The sequence below is a fragment of the Xiphophorus couchianus genome, chromosome 5, assembly GCF_001444195.1.
Source record: "Xiphophorus couchianus chromosome 5, X_couchianus-1.0, whole genome shotgun sequence".
Taxonomy (NCBI): Eukaryota; Metazoa; Chordata; class Actinopteri; order Cyprinodontiformes; family Poeciliidae; genus Xiphophorus; species Xiphophorus couchianus.
In genome coordinates, this window is record NC_040232.1 from 1,215,776 (window position 1) to 1,235,294 (window position 19,519).

At 46.6% G+C, this 19,519-nt stretch overlaps 2 protein-coding genes and 1 long non-coding RNA gene across 5 annotated transcripts; 1 reads left to right on the forward strand and 2 right to left on the reverse strand.

Annotated features, from left to right (window-relative positions):
• The first annotated feature begins 1 nt into the window (after window position 1).
• Window positions 2–16,783, forward strand: LOC114144099 (calpain-1 catalytic subunit-like). Of its 3 annotated transcripts, XM_028016585.1 has the most exons (21): window positions 2–241; window positions 319–388; window positions 4,933–5,051; window positions 5,294–5,427; window positions 5,509–5,677; window positions 5,807–5,890; window positions 5,998–6,083; window positions 6,154–6,228; window positions 6,302–6,462; window positions 6,553–6,722; window positions 7,553–7,564; window positions 7,641–7,852; window positions 7,944–7,983; window positions 12,767–12,832; window positions 12,920–12,977; window positions 14,212–14,276; window positions 14,388–14,456; window positions 14,547–14,625; window positions 15,174–15,287; window positions 15,364–15,422; window positions 16,036–16,783. In XM_028016585.1, the coding sequence occupies exons 1-21, from the start codon at window positions 2–4 to the stop codon at window positions 16,060–16,062; spliced, it is 2,109 nt and encodes a 702-aa protein (XP_027872386.1). In that variant the 3' UTR covers window positions 16,063–16,783. The 3 variants fall into 3 exon arrangements, with proteins under 3 accessions (XP_027872386.1, XP_027872385.1, XP_027872387.1); XM_028016584.1 differs by having other exon boundaries at window positions 14,388–14,625; XM_028016586.1 differs by lacking the exons at window positions 2–241; window positions 319–388; window positions 4,933–5,051; ... (6 more) ...; window positions 6,553–6,722; window positions 7,553–7,564 and having other exon boundaries at window positions 7,739–7,878.
• On the reverse strand, window positions 8,161–9,518 carry LOC114144113 (uncharacterized). Its single transcript, XR_003595408.1, has 2 exons — window positions 8,783–9,518; window positions 8,161–8,680 (listed from the first exon to the last, which is right to left on the reverse strand). It is a non-coding gene; the product is annotated as an uncharacterized LOC114144113 (long non-coding RNA).
• A 2,058-nt stretch (window positions 16,784–18,841) lies between the features above and the next one.
• Window positions 18,842–19,514, reverse strand: mrps28 (mitochondrial ribosomal protein S28). Its single transcript, XM_028016608.1, has one exon. It carries the CDS (start codon window positions 19,459–19,461, stop codon window positions 18,910–18,912), a length of 552 nt encoding a protein of 183 aa, XP_027872409.1. The 5' UTR covers window positions 19,462–19,514; the 3' UTR covers window positions 18,842–18,909.
• Window positions 19,515–19,519: the final 5 nt, after the last annotated feature.

The following is a 19,519-nucleotide window of genomic DNA, read 5'->3' on the forward strand; positions in this document are numbered from 1 at the left end:
GATGTTCAGCAGCGTGTCGGGTCGAATCCAACACGAGCGGGACCGGGCCGAGGGCCTGGGCTCGGTCCAGCAGGCGGTCCAGTACCAGAACCAGGACTTCTGGGCCCTGAGGGAGGAGTGCCTGCAGAACGGAACCGTCTTCCTGGACCCGCTCTTCCCGGCAGAACCCGGCTCTCTGGGCTTCAAGGAGCTGGGCCCACTCAGCGCCAAGACCCGGGGCGTGGAGTGGCGCCGGCCCACGGTAAGAACCGGAACCGGAACCGGGCCGGGAGTCGAGGACGTGTCGGTGACGCAGCTCTTCTCTGATTGGCTGGTCAGGAGCTGTCGGCGGAGCCGCGGTTCATTGTGGGCGGAGCCACGAGGACCGACATCTGCCAGGGGGCGCTGGGTGAGTTACCATGGCAACCTGCCCACATCTACACCTCATTCAGAACCTGAAGCTGAAGGTCCTAAGTTCCCAGCATGCAGTGGGGCAGATGCTACCTGTCTGCGCAGCTCTGTGGGCGGGGCGATCCGGGGTGGGGGGGGCCAGTCAGTGTTTGGTAGAAAGCTGCTGGTGAGGCTGATGAGTCAGTCAGGAGGAAACTGAGTGGTGCTGCAACCTGCTGCTACAGCGGCAGCTCTCTGGGGGGCGGGGCCTAAACGAGGGGCGGGGCCTCCAGTGTGTGCTTCTTTTGCCTTTCTGGCATCGTCATGCCCCCTCCTGGGGACCGGTTGGCGTCATGGCAACCGAAGCCCCGCCCTCCTGTTTGTGTATATATAAATATATATGACAGATAAACTAAGGATGCATTCACACCAGCCCCGTTTAGTCCATCCATCCATTTTCTAACACAGGGGTGGGCAACTCCAGGCCTAGAGGGTCAGTCTCCTGCAACTTTTAGATGCATCTCTACTTCAACACACCTGAGTCAAATAATGAGGTCATTAGCAGGACTCTGGAGAACCTGACTGCACTTAGGAGGTGATTCAGTTATTGGATTCAAGTGTGTTGGACCAGGGAGATTTCTAAGATTTGCAGGACACCGGCCCTCGAGGACCAGGATTGCCCACCCCTGTTCTAACACCTGGTCCCTAGCGGTGTCAGGAGGTGCTGGTCCATCTCCAGTGAACGTTTCAGGTGAGAGGCGGGGTCACCTGGACAGGTCACCTGTCTGTCGCAGGGCAACACAGAGACAGACAGGACAAACAACCATAGACACTCAGACCTAAGAGACCAATTAACCTGACAGTCATGTTTCTGGACTGGAAAGAACCTGGAGTGCGCCACGGTGCGGCCCTCCGTTTAGTCTCTACTCTAATTTGTTTGTCTAGAAAGTCCGATCCGTTTGGGGAGTGTGAATGCAAATTTGAATTCCAATCCAGACTGAAACATCAAACTCTGAAAACCTCGGTCTCGGTCCGGCTGAGACCGAGGTTTCACTCCCTCCCTCAACTCTGATGCAGTTGGGAGGGAGTGAGAAGGCAACTGGACTGGAGACCGACCCGGTGATGTCCCTCAGAGACATCACCGGGTCGGTGGTAGAGTCCGGTTTCGCCGTTACCACCGACACCGGACTCTACACAGCACAGCTGATGCCGAACCGGACACAGCGCTACAGACGCCGGGGTTAACGTCAAAGGCAAGCAGCGCTAACGGAGCTAGAACACCGGTACTGAGTGTACCGAACCACTACCAACACCGGACAAAGTTCGGATCCTAAACTTCTTTTGCCGAACCGGATTCAGAGCTACAGAAGTACTTACCGGCCAACTCTTCCTCTGTTTGCTCCTCCTCATCATCACCTCTTGTTATTTCTAGTTCTGATCGGTTTCGATTCGCTCCGGTTCAAATGAAAAAGACTTAACAACGTTTCTCATCACTGTTTGGCTGGAGGAGCCAGGCAGTTGGACCGTTACACGTCATTTACCCAGAATGCATTGCAGCGCGAACAACATGGCGACGTTCCTGTGAAAATATTTTATTAAAATTGATAAAAACTAAATAACCTACAGTATTATTACTGTATTATTTTTACATTGACATTAATACTTCCCACATAAGGTCCATTTTAATCACTAGTGGTTCCTTTAAAGCAGGGGGCCCAAAGTGGGTCCCTGAGGGCCGGCATCCTGTTTCATTCCCTCCCTGGTTTTACCAACAACCTTCTCAGCAGGTCCATGTTCCTCTCAGGCCTCTGATGAGCCATAGTTGGATCCAGGTGTGTTAAACCAGGGAGACACTAAAACATGCAGGATGCCGGCCCTCAGGGACCCACTTTGGGCCCCCCTGCTGGTGAAGTGACATGTGGAAGATGATCAAATCGGAGCCAGCCTTGAGTATTTCCTGACGGCTTTTCCAGCCTGGCAGCGTTTGACAGATTCAGCTGCAGAGAAAAAGTCAGAGAAAAGAGCAGACGTTTGTTTTTCAGATGTGAAATCTCGTTACTAAATCAGAAGAATCAAACCTCAGGAAAAATATGTTGAACTCGTTTAGTTATGAGAATGAGAACCAGGAAGAATCAGCTGATCTTTCTCCAGCCTTTCCTTGAACTTCTGTTTTTCTGTTTTTAGTTCATACTTAATTTCCCTTTTAATCCTTTCATGCATGAATTATGATCCTTTGTGTCAGGATGTTTTTCCAATTTTTTAAATTTTCTTAAGGAATTAAAAAAAGGTAGGAAAAGTATTTTGTAAAAAAAAAAAAGATTTCATCTTTTCTAGGTGATCAATTGTAATTTTCTCCCAAATTAAAGAAGTTATTTGAAAAACACATCAGTAGTTTTGTTCTTTATGCTTATCTGATGTCACAATATTTCTAGAGGAGAGACAGCATCAAGAGTCGTCTACAGTCGGCCATATTGGATTTAACAAAAATAATTTCTTGCATTTGCAGCTGATGGCCAGTAGTTGATGGTATATTTTATGATACCTTAGTGTCCACTTCAGTGGTCTGTGTGCATTTATAACATAAAACTCCACTAGAAGCTGAAGAAAATGGCTTTTCGACAGCTGTCCACTGTAGTGACCACTATGCATGAAAGGGTTAAGCAAATTTCCTTTGCAGAATGTCTTTCTATTCTGGTTCAACAGATTGTTGCTCTAAGAACATTTTTTATCCCTCAGCTACTAATAATATCATCAACATTCCTTAAAATGTCCCAGAATTCCTCAGTGTCTTCAGTCTCAGCCTCCGTTTCACAAATACAAGCAACTCAGTCACTTTGGAGCTGCTTTAGCCCCACCTGCTGGACAATCCTGGTGACACACTGTCCCAGACTCAGGGGCCCCTAACCTCCATGGCCCCTGAACATAAACCTTTTATAAGAGAACAGACAGAGACTGTTGTGGTTAATAATTAATGTTTCTCAATAATCATAAATCATGCATCAGCCATTTCCCAGCAGGAGACACTTCCTGTTTACCTGCAGCTTGAGGCAGTCAACATCGAGAAAGTCAGGATTACAGAGGACACCTGAAGGCAGCATGGAACACAGGCTGATGGATGGATGGATGGATGATGGATGGATGATGGATGGATGGATGATGGATGATGGATGATGGATGGATGGATGGATGGATGGATGATGGATGGATGGATGGATGATGGATGGATGATGGATGGATGGATGGATGGATGGATGATGGATGGATGATGGATGGATGGATGGATGATGGATGGATGATGGATGGATGATGGATGGATGGATGATGAATGGATGATGGATGGATGATGGATGATTGATGGATGATGGATGGATGGATGGATGGATGGATGGATGGATGATGGATGGATGGATGATGGATGGATGGATGGATGATGGATGGATGATGGATGGATGGATGGATGATGGATGGATGGATGATGGATGGATGATGGATGGATGGATGGATGATTGATGGATGATGGATGGATGGATGATGGATGGATGGATGATTGATGGATGATGGATGGATGGATGATTGATGGATGATGGATGGATGGATGGATGATGGATGGATCCGGTTCAGTCCAGAGTCAGAATGAGGCTTGAATTACTGCTACCATCCTGGAAGGAGCTGCAGGGATGAGATGGTTCTCCTGGCTCAGTGGCTGGTTATACTGGATCAGAACCAGGACCTGGAACCTGGCCAGTCCCTTCTTTCTAAATGCGTGATCATCTGAAGGTTTTTTTCCACAAACCAGTGAAAGTTGCTGCCTGTCAGTTAGAGGCAGCGATACGAGGGTTTGATGGCAGCCAACGGTATCAGCGACAGACGGTCTCACCTGGTCTCACCTGGTGTCTCCTGGTCTCACCTGGTCTCACCTGGTCTCTCCTGGTCTCTCCTGGTCTCTCCTGGTTTCACCTGGTTTCACCTGGTTTCACCTGGTCTCACCTGGTCTCACCTGGTGTCTCCTGGTCTCACCTGGTCTCACCTGGTCTCTCCTGGTCTCTCCTGGTCTCTCCTGGTTTCACCTGGTCTCTCCTGGTCTCTCCTGGTCTCACCTGGTCTCTCCTGGTCTCTCCTGGTCTCTCCTGGTTTCACCTGGTCTCTCCTGGTCTCTCCTGGTCTCTCCTGGTTTCACCTGGTCTCTCCTGGTCTCACCTGGTCTCTCCTGGTCTCTCCTGGTCTCTCCTGGTTTCACCTGGTCTCTCCTGGTCTCTCCTGGTCTCTCCTGGTTTCACCTGGTCTCTCCTGGTCTCTCCTGGTCTCTCCTGGTTTCACCTGGTCTCTCCTGGTTTCACCTGGTCTCTCCTGGTCTCTCCTGGTTTCACCTGGTCTCTCCTGGTCTCTCCTGGTTTCACCTGGTCTCTCCTGGTCTCACCTGGTCTCTCCTGGTCTCTCCTGGTTTCACCTGGTCTCTCCTGGTCTCGCCTGGTCTCTCCTGGTCTCTCTTGGTCTCTCTTGGTCTCTCCTGGTCTCACCTGGCCAAGTGAAGCGTCAGCTGACTCCTCTCGCTCTGTCCTCCAGGCGACTGCTGGCTGCTGGCTGCTATCGGATCTCTGACTCTCAACCAGCAGCTGCTTCATCGGGTGGTTCCTCATGGCCAGGACTTCAGCCACCTGTACGCCGGCATCTTTCACTTCCAGGTGAGATTCTACCTGCCAGCAGGCCACGCCCCCTGACGTGGCCTAGTAGGAGGAACCAGTCCTTCCTCCAGGCCTGGAGGGCCGGTGCACTGCAGGTTTGTGTCTGCTTCATCATCAGGTCATTAGCAGGTCACCGGCCCTGCAGGCCTGGATCCTTGGACTGGGCCGTCACAGAGTTTCACTGCTGATTCTACAAATCTGAGTTTGGTAGACAGGATTGGATTCAGTCTGTCTGTACTCAGTTCTGGCAGTTTGGCAAGTGGGTGGACGTGGTGATTGACGACCGGCTGCCGGTTAAAGATGGAGAGCTGCTGTTCGTCCATTCAGCTGAGGGAAGCGAGTTCTGGAGCGCCCTGCTGGAAAAGGCCTACGCCAAGTAAGAACTGGAACCATCCATACATTTGTCCATCCACCTGATTATCCATCCAACCATCCATCCCTGTTTGTGTTTTCTGAGGCTGAATGGCTCGTATGAGGCCTTGTCCGGCGGCAGCACCACTGAAGGTTTTGAGGACTTTACTGGAGGCGTGGCGGAGATGTATGAGCTGAAAAAAGCTCCCAGAGATCTCTACCGGATCATCGGCAAAGCTCTGGAGAGAGGATCGCTGCTGGGATGCTCCATAGATGTGAGTCCCTGCTGGACTTGTTCCACTCAGCCTCCAGGAACTCCCGGACTCCAGAGTCCATCGGGCCTCCTTGTAGAAACAAACTAAGTCTGAGTGAGTTGAAGATGACTGAGTGTGCTCTGTCCTTAGATCACCAGTGCCTTTGACATGGAGGCCGTTACCTTCAAGAAGCTGGTGAAAGGCCACGCCTACTCAGTGACTGGTGTCAGACAGGTGAGCTCAGAGCGGCTCTCGCTGTCACGGTTAGACAACCCGGTGCTATAGTCTGGATGCTGGACCAGAGCTCACTGATGTGTGTTGTCTCCTGGTTTCTCCTGCAGCTGGAGTACCGTGGGCGGCAGGAGCGTCTGATCCGGATCAGGAACCCCTGGGGTCAGGTGGAGTGGACCGGCGCCTGGAGCGACAGGTCAGTGCTCCACAGAAAGGAAGAACAGAAGGTTTGAGTTGGATCATTGATGGGAATCTTGATGTTTCAGCTCCTCAGAGTGGAACGCCATTGATTCTGCAGAAAAGGATGAGATGCTGTGTAAGATGGAGGATGGAGAGTTCTGGTAGGTTGGTACTGGGCGGTCCAAGTCCTTGAACTCCAGAATGTCCCAACGGGTTGATGTTCTTCTGTGTCAGGATGTCCTTCCAGGAGTTTCTGCATCAGTTCTCACGTCTGGAGATTTGCAACCTGACTCCAGATGCACTGAGTCAGGATGCCACCAGCTTCTGGACCACCGTGACGTACGAGGGCAGCTGGAGGAAAGGAAGCACAGCTGGAGGCTGCAGGAACCACCCCAGTGAGGATAAAGGCTCTAGAGCTTTCATCCGCACCACTGTCATGGATCTACCTCTGATAAGACTTCATTTCCCATGATGCCTATCTGCAGACACCTTCTGGATCAACCCTCAGTACAAGATCACTCTTCTAGAGGAGGACGATGACCCTGAGGATGACCAGGCCGCCTGCAGCTTCCTGGTGGCTCTGATGCAGAAGGACCGCCGCCAGTTCCGCCGCCACGACGAGGACATGCACACCATCGGCTTCGCCATCTATGAGGTCAGAGCTGCTAGAGTATTGCAACATTTCTTCCACTGCCACAAAAACCGCCACGTTCTCTGAGAACTGCATGAAAACTAGAAAACTAACCACCTTGTCAGAAACGCTGTGCTAAAGCTGTTTTCCTCCTGATGGTCCGGTCGAGCCGGTTCTACTGGAACCAGAACGTCATCTTCTGCTCCCTCTCCAGCTGCTGTGGTTCTCTTTCTTTCTGCTCTGAGTCAAACCAACTTGTTCCCCTCCTGGCCTGTGGGGGCGCTGCACCAAGAACCACTGAAGAAGACGGAAGTTTGCAGGTGGACCAGAGTTTGCTCTTTTCAGATCTCCCCTAACAAATGGGATTTTCCAGGCCAACGATCTAGAGTTTGATTAAAGTGGTCTAAGTGGGTCGGGTTGGAGTACCTTTTGTTTCCAATGGCAGACTGTGGAGAAACTCCGGATCCAGGTCTGGTTTTCCCTCCAGCAGCCTGGAAAATTCTCGATCAAATGGGCTTCAAGACACCAAATGCAGCAGTCAGAGTGAATCAACCTTCTTAACGAGTGCAGGAACAGTTGCAGGTTTACCCACAGGACAGGAAGTCCTGGGTGTTGGGTTGACCATCACCTGGTGCCTTTGGTACCTTTGGTGCTCCGAACACAGCAGGAATATCTGGTTCATTGTGTTTGCTGGTGATTGATTCCATCACCTACTGTAAGATCAGATTGAAGCAAACATCAGAACCTCTTGCCAGTCCTGTAGGACGGCACTGAGTCCCGGTTCCTCACTTTCGTCACTACAGAGCGTTCTGTTGACTCTGTTTCAGGACTTCTTCTTTCTGTCTCATTCACAGATTCCCAAGGAGGTCAGTTCTTATCATTTATTTCATATGTACTGTCTCTGGGAACGACGCTGACGCTCTCCGTCCGGTCATCTGGCAGTTCCGAGGTTCTGCAGGTGTCCACATGAAGAAGGACTTCTTCCTGCGCCACTCCTCCTGCGCTCGCTCTGAAAGCTTCATCAACCTGCGGGAGGTGAGCTCCAGGTTCCGCCTCCCGCCCGGAGAGTACCTGATCGTCCCGTCTACGTTTGAGCCCTCAAAGGAGGCAGACTTTGTCCTCAGGGTTTTCACTGAGAAACAGTCCGAGACCGAGTGAGTCTGTGAGAAACCTGGAGAAGGTCTGGTTCTGGATTTCAGTCTTCTCTGATTGGTGCTCATGTGAATCTCATGTGAATCTCTGCAGGGACATGGACGATGTGTTGGTGGCCAACCTGGATGAGGAGGTGAGAGATGACCAGTGGTGGCATAGTTACTTTGAAAAAGTAACTTTAATCAGTTTACTGATTACTTGATTTGGAAAGTAACTAAGTGACATTAAAACATTTAAGTTACTTTCAGCAGCTGCTAACAACAACGCTGTGAAAATCCCATTGATATTTGCCAATACTTATTGTAAGCTATTTTTGTAATTATTTTTTTATTTAGAAAGACAGATTCCCATCACATTCGTTAATTACAGCTTTACCCATTTAAGATCATACATGAGTTTACAACCAGAGAGTCCAAGTGATTTTGTCCATACTGCCTTTCTGGTATTTTCTTTTACAGATTATTACTAATTTTTGTTGTGAAAAATAACAAAAGTGAACAGAATTGAACAATAAAGGGGAATGCACCATCTCCATCAATAAAAACCACAAGAACATAAAAGTGCAGGGCACATAATTCAAAGTACAGTCAACTGAAGTCGGATCCAATTGGTTTTACATACTCAGTCCATTTGGTCCTGATCTTATAAAACTTTCCTTTTTCAACTTGGAGGGAAAAATAAATCTTTTCCATAAGATAAATCTGGTAAACAATTTCAATCCATTCGTCGATGGTGGGTGGATCCAGTTGAAGCCATTTCCTGGTGATGGATTTCTTACTGGCTGCCAGTATAACCAGCAGTTTTTAGTCTTTGTTGGTCCATGTGTCCAACTGTAAGTTGCCCAAATACAAAGATTCACATTTGAATGGAATTTTTACATTAAATATATTTTCAATGTGTTTGTGGAACTTTTCCCAATATGGTTTTATTACCTGCCAGTCCCAAAAACATGGAGGTGGTTTGGCTCCGTTGGACCCACCAAGTCTCCAGCAGGCGTCCCGTTGCTTTCATATCGTCTCTGAATGGGTGGAACAAAAAATGGTTTTTCCAGCAAAACTCCCGCCATGTGTTTGATCCGGTGGAGACTCAGTGCGGCTGACAGATTTCCTCCCAGCCTTCTTGTGGGATTAATACCTTCATTTCCTTTTCCTCTTTATACAGTATATTCTGTATTCTCATGTTTAGATAGCTGTATGGCATTATATAATTTAGAGATAATTCTGCTGTCTGATCTGGGATTAATTAGTGATAGAAATACCTCCATGAAACTTGAATCATTTTTTCTCAACACCTCCTTAAAGTTTCTATTAAAATAATGTCAGGTACCTAAAAAATAATCTTTTCCAGTCCATGATCCGTCTGTAAGGTTTCAAAACTCTGAAATATCCCTTTGTGGGCAAATGAATAATAGGTAGTTAATCCTTTTGAGGTCCATAACTTGAATTACCATATCAATTCTATTTGGTGTAAAATCTGAATCATTTTGCATAATTTTAGACATTTTAGATATGTCTCATATTCTACAAATTTTAGCCAATTCCTGCCAGGACTTGAGGAAGCTACCAGTCATAGAGTCTTCTGGGATCTGCTGTTTTAATAATTTATAATCACTAAGTAGGGCTGTTAGTGGGATTCCTGTTATCGTGGTTCCTTCTCTTTCCCTCCACGCTGCGGTGTATGATGGTGAACAGAGGCAGACTAAAGGTCTCAGCTGGGCTGCATGGTCGTATTAAGGCCCATTCCACCTTTTCCTTTTTTAGTTGCAGAGTTCTAAACTTAATTTTTTACCCTGCCACAGATACCTCGTTATTAATCTATCCCACTCTGAGAACCGTTTAGCTGGGATTCTGACTGGTAGACATTAAATAAGTACAATAATTGTGGAAGGATATTCATCCTGATGGATTCTATCCGGGAGCTCAAACTTAAAAAGGGAAAAACATTCCATCTATGTAAATCTGATTTTATTTTCAAATTTAGTGGGCCGTAATTTATATCAAACAGATACAAATCCCTCGATAGTGAAACCCAAATATTTGATAGACCCAATTCCAGTTGTACTCAGTCTTTATTGAAGACGGTGGATCGTAGTTAAATGTTAATATTTGAGTTTTATTTATATTAATTTTGTAACCAGAGATTAAAATAAACTCTTCGAGTAACTTCATCAGTGTTGAGATTGTCTGTGTTATACTTATCAATAAATCGTCAGCGATCAAGGATAGTTTTTGCTCCCCAGATGTCGTTGTGACCTCTGACCTCTGCCTGATCAGTTGACTCATGGCTCAGTAAACAAGGTGAGGAGGAGAGGTGACAACAGCCCCGTCTCCTTCCTCTCTCCAAAGTGAATGAATCGGTCAAATCTCCATTCATTTTAGTTCTAGCTGTTGGTTTAGTATATAATGATTTAAATGTGTCGATTATCTTTGTATGAAATCCAAATTTTGAAAGCACTTTAAAAAAACGACCGAATCAAATGCTTTCTCTGCATCTAGACTTAATATCAGTTCCTGTAGTTTCTGCTGAGTGACTTTTCTCATAATGTGTTTTCCTAATGTCTTTGAATATGATCAGCCAGTCTGACCTTTATGTATTAAAGCTGGTAATATGACTTCTATTGTTTTAGACAGTATGGAGGTGAAGAGTTTATAATCATTGAAGACTTACAGGACGATAACTCCCACGTTCCAGTTTGTCTTTCCCTTCCTTCGGTGTGACTGAAATCACTGCTTCTCTCCATGAGGGCGAATATTTTTATTTTCTAAAACCCAGTTGAAAGTTTTCTCTAATGTTGGGATTAGTTGGTGTTGCATAATTTTGTACCATTCTGTAGTGAATCCATCTGTCCCTGGAGACTTTCCCTGTTTAGTTCTCTTGATTGCTGATTGAATTTCCTCTTTTGTAATTTTGGATATTAATTTTTTATTTTGTTCATCAGTGATCGCTGGAAGATTGATCTTTTCCGGAAAGGCATCGGTCTGGTTGTCGCTGCTTGTCTGTGACTGGGAATATAATGTTTTATAGTATTTTTAAAAGCAGTTTTTGATTTTCTCTGGATTAGTTTCTATTGCCTTTGTTACGCTGTTTCTTATTTTATGTATAGTTCTGCAGGCTTGTTGTTTTCTTAACCTATATGATAAAAGTTTCAGGGATTTCCCACCTACCTCATAGTATTGCTGTTTTATAAAAATAAGCTTTTTTTGGATTTCCTGAATGTTTATTTCTTCTATTTCTTTCTTTAGTTTTATAATCTTATGTTTGGTGTTGTCGTCTTTGGGAGATTTTGCATGTTCTCTCTGTAATCGTTTCAAATCTTCTTCTAATTCCTGGAGTTTTTTTTCTCTGATTCTCTTCTCATATGAGGTTATGGATATAATTTTACCCCTAATCACTGCTTTTAACGCGTCCCAGATTATAGGAGGAGTCACTTCCTCATTATCGTTATTTTCTAAATATAAATTAATTTCACGTTTTAGTTTATCTCTAATGTCCAATTTGTTCAAAATGTTAGAGTTCAGTCTCCAGATTGGACCTCCTGTTGTTATTCAGACGGATTGAGATGTAAATGGGTCCATGACCTGAAAGAGTATCAGGTCCCATTTCACAGCTGTCTGCCCTGAAACGACCTCCCTGAACATAAAGCAGTAATCTAGTAGAAGACGTTGTGAGTAGTGAGAGTAATCTCGACTCTTTGGGTTTCTTTCTCTCCAAACGTCCACGACTCCACCTCACTCATCCAGGTATTTAATCTCCTGCTAATGTTTTAATGTTAATGTTTCCCGTTTGAAGAGCCCATTTTCAGATTTAATCAGACGTTAAAGTCTCTGCTGCATATTAAAATCCCCTGACTTTTGGTTGTCATTATATCGACTGTTTGTTTCTAAAAGGACCAGTCAGGAGAATATACACGTTAAGGAGAGTTACCACCATTTATTGCAAGCTACAGTATTTTATAATGTTAACATCAACAATGTGTCTCCACTTATAAGGTTGAACTGAAGGGAAGATTTTTTACTGGTTACAACAATACAAAAAAAAACTTTAGTAATTTGTGCGTTTTTGTGTTTCTATTGTCTGGAAAACTATAAGAAGGATTTTAAAGCCCCCCGTCTGCCCCCAGCCTCCAGGCTGTGTGTTACGGCCCTGTGCTCGCTGTCGCAGCGCTCCTGCTGCGGCTCCTGCTGCGGCTCCTGCTGCGGCTCCTGCTGCGGCTCCTGCTGCGGCTCCTGCTGCGGCTCCTCAGCTCAGCTGGCTGCACAGATTAGTGACACATATCTTAATATTAATAATTATAATGCCGTTTAGTTGTACAACTTTACGGACTCGTTCATTCGGGGCTGTTTTCACCTTCATTGCTCTGTTCATATTAGTCTCCATGTTTGCAGTTTGTTGTAGCGCAAAGCGAAGCTCCACCTCATTCAGAGGTCATATTTTAACTTGACATTAACAAAGACGCAGCAGGACGGAAACGATGGACTAAACTACCTGGATGTCGACACATTCTGGGGCTGATTATGTCTCTGATTATTTCCAAGCCCAAATCAGTAACTTCATGTTCAAAAACAGCCCAAAACTGCAGCCAGTGATTCATTAAATCTGCAAGCGACTTTAGAAAAAGACAAACCCATAGCTGCTTATAATAATCAGACTCCATGACAAACTCTAAACAGTTCCTGTTTTTCCAGCAGGAAAATGTGCGTCTCGTTTCCATTGTTGGTTTCTGCTGATGCTGTCGCATAGAAACGGCGCTCGCTCCCCAAGACGCGTAGAGGAAATGACAAAAGAAAATAGTAACGCAAACTGATTTCGATAAGTAACTGTAGTCTGAGAACTGGATTTGAAAACGCAACGCCTTAGATTATTAGTTACTGAAGAAAGTGGCCTCACATCAGTAACGCCTTACTTTGTGTTCACAGGAGGAAATCTCTGAGGGTGACATTGACGACTCCTTTAGGTCCTTGTTTGCTCAGCTGTCCGGAGAAGTGAGTTCAAATCCTCAGGCTCTTTCAGTGGCTGCTCAGCTCTGAGCATGCTCAGAAACCTGCTCACTCTTTGCTTCCTGTCCTCAGGACATGGAGATCTCAGTGCGGGAGCTCAGAACCGTCCTCAACAGGGTCGTCTCCAAACGTGAGTCTTTTTGAAATCTGCACATGTAGGGCGGGTCATCCATGTTCCTGCAGCCAATCAGGTTCCACACAACAGGGTTCCCCCAGCAGTATCTACCAGGTGTACACTGGGTGGAGATGTTAGGGTCTGCAGGGTAGAGCCAGAACATCACAGTCTGAAGGTTTCAGGTTCCACTTCCTGCAGGCTTCAGGTTCCACTTCCTGCAGGCTTCCGGTTCCACGTCCTGAAGGTTTCAGGTTCCACTTCCTGCAGGCTTCCGGTTCCACGTCCTGAAGGTTTCAGGTTCCACTTCCTGCAGGCTTCCGGTTCCACTTCCTGCAGGTTTCAGGTTCCACCTCCCACCTCCTGTAGGCTTCCGGTTCCACGTCCTGAAGGTTTCAGGTTCCACTTCCTGTAGGCTTCAGGTTCCACTTCCTGTAAGTTTCAGGTTCCACTTCCTGTAGGTTTCAGGTTCCACCTCCTGTAAGTTTCAGGTTTCACTTCCTGTAGGTTTCAGGTTCCACTTCCTGTAGGTTTCAGGTTCCACTTCCTGCAGGTTTCAGGTTTCACTTCCTGTAGGTTTCAGGTTTCACTTCCTGTAGGTTTCAGGTTTCACTTCCTGTAGGTTTCAGGTTTCACTTCCTGTAGGTTTCAGGTTCCACTTCCTGTAGGTTTCAGGTTCCACTTCCTGCAGGTTTCAGGTTCCACTTCCTGCAGGTTTCAGGTTCCACTTCCTGTAGGTTTCAGGTTTCACTTCCTGTAGGTTTCAGGTTTCACTTCCTGTAGGTTTCAGGTTCCACTTCCTGTAGGTTTCAGGTTCCACTTCCTGCAGGTTTCAGGTTTCACTTCCTGTAGGTTTCAGGTTTCACTTCCTGTAGGTTTCAGGTTTCACTTCCTGTAGGTTTCAGGTTTCACTTCCTGTAAGTTTCAGGTTCCACTTCCTGTAGGTTTCAGGTTCCACCTCCTGTAAGTTTCAGGTTTCACTTCCTGTAGGTTTCAGGTTCCACTTCCTGTAGGTTTCAGGTTTCACTTCCTGTAGGTTTCAGGTTCCACTTCCTGCAGGTTTCAGGTTTCACTTCCTGTAGGTTTCAGGTTTCACTTCCTGTAGGTTTCAGGTTTCACTTCCTGTAGGTTTCAGGTTCCACTTCCTGCAGGTTTCAGGTTCCACTTCCTGCAAGCTTCAGGTTCCACTTCCTGCAGGTTTCAGGTTCCACTTCCTGAAGATGCTTCTTGTTTCTTGTGTCTGTTGTTGCAGACAGAGACCTGCAGACGGATGGATTCAGCATGGAGTCCTGCCGGGCCATGGTCAGCCTTATGGACGTATCCTCCCTCTGAATGACAGGGTCGGTTCTGATCCGGCCTGAACGAGGTTCTGGCCTGGTCAGAACACATTACCGGGTCTGGATCAGGTACACCTTAACTGAAGCTCAGAAAGACGGCAGCGCTCGGCTCGGTCTGCTGGAGTTTCAGATCCTTTGGAACAAGATTAGGAAGTGGCTGGTGAGTCAGGCTGGTTCTGACCCAGACGGGTCAGGGTTAAGAACCTGCTGGGTCCAGTTTAGGTTTTCAGGAGATTATGTTGTGTTCCAGGGGATCTTCAGAGAGTTTGATCTGGATAAGTCCGGCTGCATGAACTCTTATGAGATGCGTCTGGCGCTGGAAAACGGCGGTGAGTTTTATGTTCCCGGAAGAAGTTTAACATAGAATAGAATAGAATAGAATTACTTTATTCATCCCAGCAGGGAAATTATTTCGCAGTTACAGCAGCATAGAGACAAGACACAACAACAACCACCACTGAGTAGTAGTTGTAGACAAGATAAAATAAGAATAAAATATGAAATGCTGTCAATATAAAAGCAGCTTAGAGCAGTCCTTGCAAAGATTCAAAATGCAGAACAGAATGTATATGTAAATATATGTACAGCAGTGTGCCACAGTGCAGTTGTGCAAATTGGACTGATTAGTGCAGAACAATGATTTAGCTTTTATTGTACAGTGAGATGGCATGTGGCAGGAAGGATTTCCTGTATCTGTCCCTACAACAGCGGAGCTGGAGCAGCCTATGTGAGAAGGTGCTCCGCTGTCTGTCCACTATGTGGTGGAGAGGCTGCTGTTTATTGTCCATAACCCGGACAATAAATTGTCCAAGCCCGGTCCATGGGTTGGACCGGGCTTGGTTCTCCGGACCTGACCCGTGATGTGCTCCATCTGCAGGGTTCAAACTGAACAACAAGCTGTATCAGATGTTGATCGCTCGATACGCCGACAATGAAATCATCGACTTCGACAACTTCACCTGCTGCCTGGTCAAACTGGAGACCATGTTCAGTAAGTCCACACCCTGATCCGTGAGCCGGTTCTGTTCATGTGGTTCTGAACTGACCTGTTGGAGTCTGTTGGTCAGGAATCTTCCAGGGCCTGGACAGAGACGGGACTGGAACTGTGGAGATGAACCTCATGGAGGTACCAAACCCTGTTCTGTCTTGGTTCTGCTCCTCTGGACTTAAATATTGCTAGTTTACTTCTCCAGCATCAGACTTTCATTTCTTATCTAGTTTCACCAGCTCTCTGTTAACTTATTAAGTGAGATACACAAAATCCTTTTTGTTACTGGAATAATGAGAAACTTACATAAGTAATTTAAAACAAAAAATAAATAATTAAAAGACGATGTTGCTTAGCATTACTGTCTTGAAAATGGTATGAACTTCTTATTTTCTTCTTAAACATTTTAAAGTGGTCACACCGATAAGTGATCAAACTGAAGCGAATCACTTCACCTGCTGAGTCATTCTCAGTTTTCGATGAGGTCGGCGTCCTGCTGGGTGGGTCTTCCGGGTTCTGGTCACGGCGGAAACGGATCGGGTTCTGAATAATGACGTACGCAGATTGTGCTGGAGGAGGCGCTGTTCTGTAGAAACGAACTGTGAGATCTGATGAACGGATCATTCTAATGAACTGATTCTAGATATCCAGTGAGACTCAAATGAACTGACGTTTCCATGACAACAGACAGGAAGTGCAGCCACCAGGGGCGCCTGACATTCACTGTTTGTCTGTTGCTTCTTCTCCACAGTGGCTCTTTGTGACCATGTGTGGCTGAAACCCAGAGCGCCCCCAAGAGGACAGATGAGAGCAAAACACCCAGACTGAGAAGATGCTGCTGCTCCACTGAGCTACAAAATGTCCACAATACTACAGAGTCACTATCATAATCATAATAATTATATAATAATTACTGGATAGGACAGCAAGGCCACAGTGTTGAGCCTCAGTCTGATTTTAAGTGTATTTATTATATTAATTAGTATTTACCTGTTAATTATCATAACCTTCACTAACATGCATGAATCCACCAAGCTCAGCTTAACCTGAGAGGACTCACCTGGTCAGGTGAGACGACCAGGACGTCCATCAGCATTCTCTCATTGGGTACTCAGAACTGGTTCTGGTTCTGGTTCTGGTGTTCAGCTGCAGTCAGAAGTCATTCACTATGATCAGCTGCTTTCATTTCAGAAGTTATTTAATAAAACGGATTATTTAAGAAAGTTTCAAACTCAAATTGAGAACACACATTCATTCATCCACACATTCATTCATCCATTCATTCATTCATTCATTTCTACTGACCTGCAGCTGGGCTCCACCGGGTCATCTAACCCAGAACCGACCAACAGTCCTGCTGTTCCTGAGCTCTTCCTCCCTCCTGCTGTACCACTTTGACCTGATAGAGGGCGCTGCAGCTCCTCAGTATTTATGCCTGTGAGAACCTGCTCAGGGTTTATTGAACCCACAGCTTTAATAAAGTGAAGCAGATCAGCTGACTGTGTGTGACTATCTACATCCTTTAACCTCCTGGATCAGAACCTAAAGCCCGGTTCCCTCCAGGTTCATCAAACGCTTTTTATCCTGAAATATTCCAGATCCAGACAATAAACCGGGTCAGAACCAGAAGGTCACTACAGGTCCAAACCCAGTCCACAGGTTCTGGTGAAATTCATTAGGAACTGGTCGGGTCGGGTCGGGTTAGCTCACCACAGAACTCCCACAGACCAGACCCGTTAACCGTCGTTCACATTTTCACAACATTCTCTTAAAGTTTGGTTAGGATTTAGAGTTTTGGTTTGTAAATCTCAGAGGAGAAATTTTGATCTTCTCCTTGTTTTGCTAAGCAACCAGTAGTTACACCTTTATTCACTCAAACACCCTGATTGGTTACAGCCATCAGAGGACTGCAGGGTGACACACAGAACGTCCACCAGTGACTGTTTGCTCATTTAATGGGTGAGGGGTTAGGGTGAGGGGTTAGGGGGTCACCCAGAGTTCAGCAGTAGCAGGAAACAGATGCAACCATCAAATCCAAGAGACAATAATAAAATCAACTTCAATCCAATACCTCTCAGCCTAACCTCTGTCACTGAGCGCTGGGAGAACAATTTGCAAGACAGACGAGAACTGAACCACAAACTGCAGCCCAATGTGTTGACAGGATCTGTCCCGGCAGAGTGAGGGGCCCCTGGGAGCCGAGGCCTGAGGGCCCGGATGCTGGAAGAGTCCCGATTCAAAGCTGCAGGTGTTGGATCTTGGGGGAATTTCCTCTTGCATGTACAGGGGCTCTGCTGCAGACTCTTCCTGGTGGATCTGTGGCCCGTTGATCCGACCTGACAGGAGGAACAAGCCGCCGCTTCTCTCCTCCTGCAGACGACTAGTGATGCTCAGAGGTCACTCTCACGTCACCGTCTGCCTCTTCCATGGGCTGTCTGCTTTAATAGATGATCTCAGATCCATGTTTGCTTTGGAGACATGATGTCACGTCTGTGTTCTTGTCCTGGTCAGGTCAAGGGTCACAGTCCTTTAGCCTGCAAACTTTCCTTCAGTTTCAGTTCTTTAGGTCGATCATCAGCACCAGCTCGCCTCTGACATGTCAGCAGCCAGTGTTCAACTTTACTGAGGTTAAAGGTCATTTCTGATTCACATTCAACATGATTATTACCAATTCTCCTTTTCCTGACCTTTCACCTGGCAGCTCCCTCCAACACACATCAGTGATCTTTGACTGCAGTTACAGTAATAGGATCAAAGCAAAGCTTGCATGACACAAAACATAAAAACACAACAATATAGATGTTACTTCATATGATTCATTTCATGCACTATTACTGCCAAACTAAAATGTCCAGCATGGGGACATGGGATGATGTCCAGTTATCCTGACAGTTCACACATAAAACATTTTGTTTTCATTTAAATCGGAGAACATTTTCGATCCTGAGTTTGTAAAAGCCGAGGGGCCACAAACCTCTGGGGCCTACAAAACATCCTTTACTGGAATATAAGCTCCTAATTTTGGATTACATAAAATGTCATTAGCCTGTTTATACATACAAGCTTTAAAATAAAATAATTCAATTTCATCAAAGTTGCCTCAATTTATTTCTGTAAATGTACTGAAAATCTGCTTCTCCATCTGTCTAGTCCAAGTATTTCTGCTGGATAAATCCAACTGAAGATGTTTGTTAATCTCTGATCTGCTGGATTATTGAACCAGGAAAAGGTTTAACAATGAACACATTAATGCCTGGATATTAAAGGAGCCAGGTACTAACGGGTTCATCCCAGGTTCGGTCCAAGCGGCTCCAGGTATTAACGAACCTGTTCCCAGTCGGTCTTGGACCACAGAACAGGAACCGTTGGTAAAAGTTCTGGATGATCCACATCGTAACAGAACTTCAGTCTTGGTATCCCTGGATCTCAGTGCTGGGTTTGACCTGGCTCATCAGAACATCCTGACTGATGAACTCTCTGGTTCTGATCTTACTGGCTTAGTTTGGGCCAGACTCCAGCGAGCTGGGTCTCAGAAACTGCAGACAGAAACACTTTAATACTTTATAAATATTTATTCTGATCATTTTACACAAACTTGATTTAAAAGATTGTTGCAATGATTCACTCAGCGGTCCAGACGCTGAACCAGAGCTGTTTTTGGTCCCGCTTCTGGCCCCCCCTGGGCTTCCCGTCCATCCAGCGGACCCAGCAGGACCGCCTGGGCCTCCAGCAGGGTGGTGTCGGTCTTGGCTCCCAGGAACCGGGCGGTGAGCTCCGGGTCCAGGACCCTCAGCCGGACCCTGGAGCCCCGCTGCAGCCTCTCTCCTCCGGCCGCGGGTCTCCGGCAGACGCAGTGAAACTTCCCTCCGAAGTCGATGTACAGGTCGTCCCGGACCACATGGAAGATGTTCCCAACCACAACCTTGTCTCTGACCGGAACTGCCTGGAAGAGCGAGGCGAAGGTCTGCTCCTGGCCGGAGATGGAGGCACTCTGATCGGGCGCGGAGGTCTCTGCCTCCCGCTGGAGCTCCGCCTGCCGCTGAAAGGCTGCCGCGAAGCCGGCCCCGGCTCTGGTTCCGTCCTCACTGTCCGTGCTGAAGCAGGCCCGGACGGAAACGCTCGAGGAGAAGCGGAACGCGGACCGGCACCCGAACCTAAGTCTCCACAAGGCTGCCATGTTGTCCTCCAATACCGGAAGAAGACGAGTTCCCTTTGACTTTCTGTTGGGCCACAGC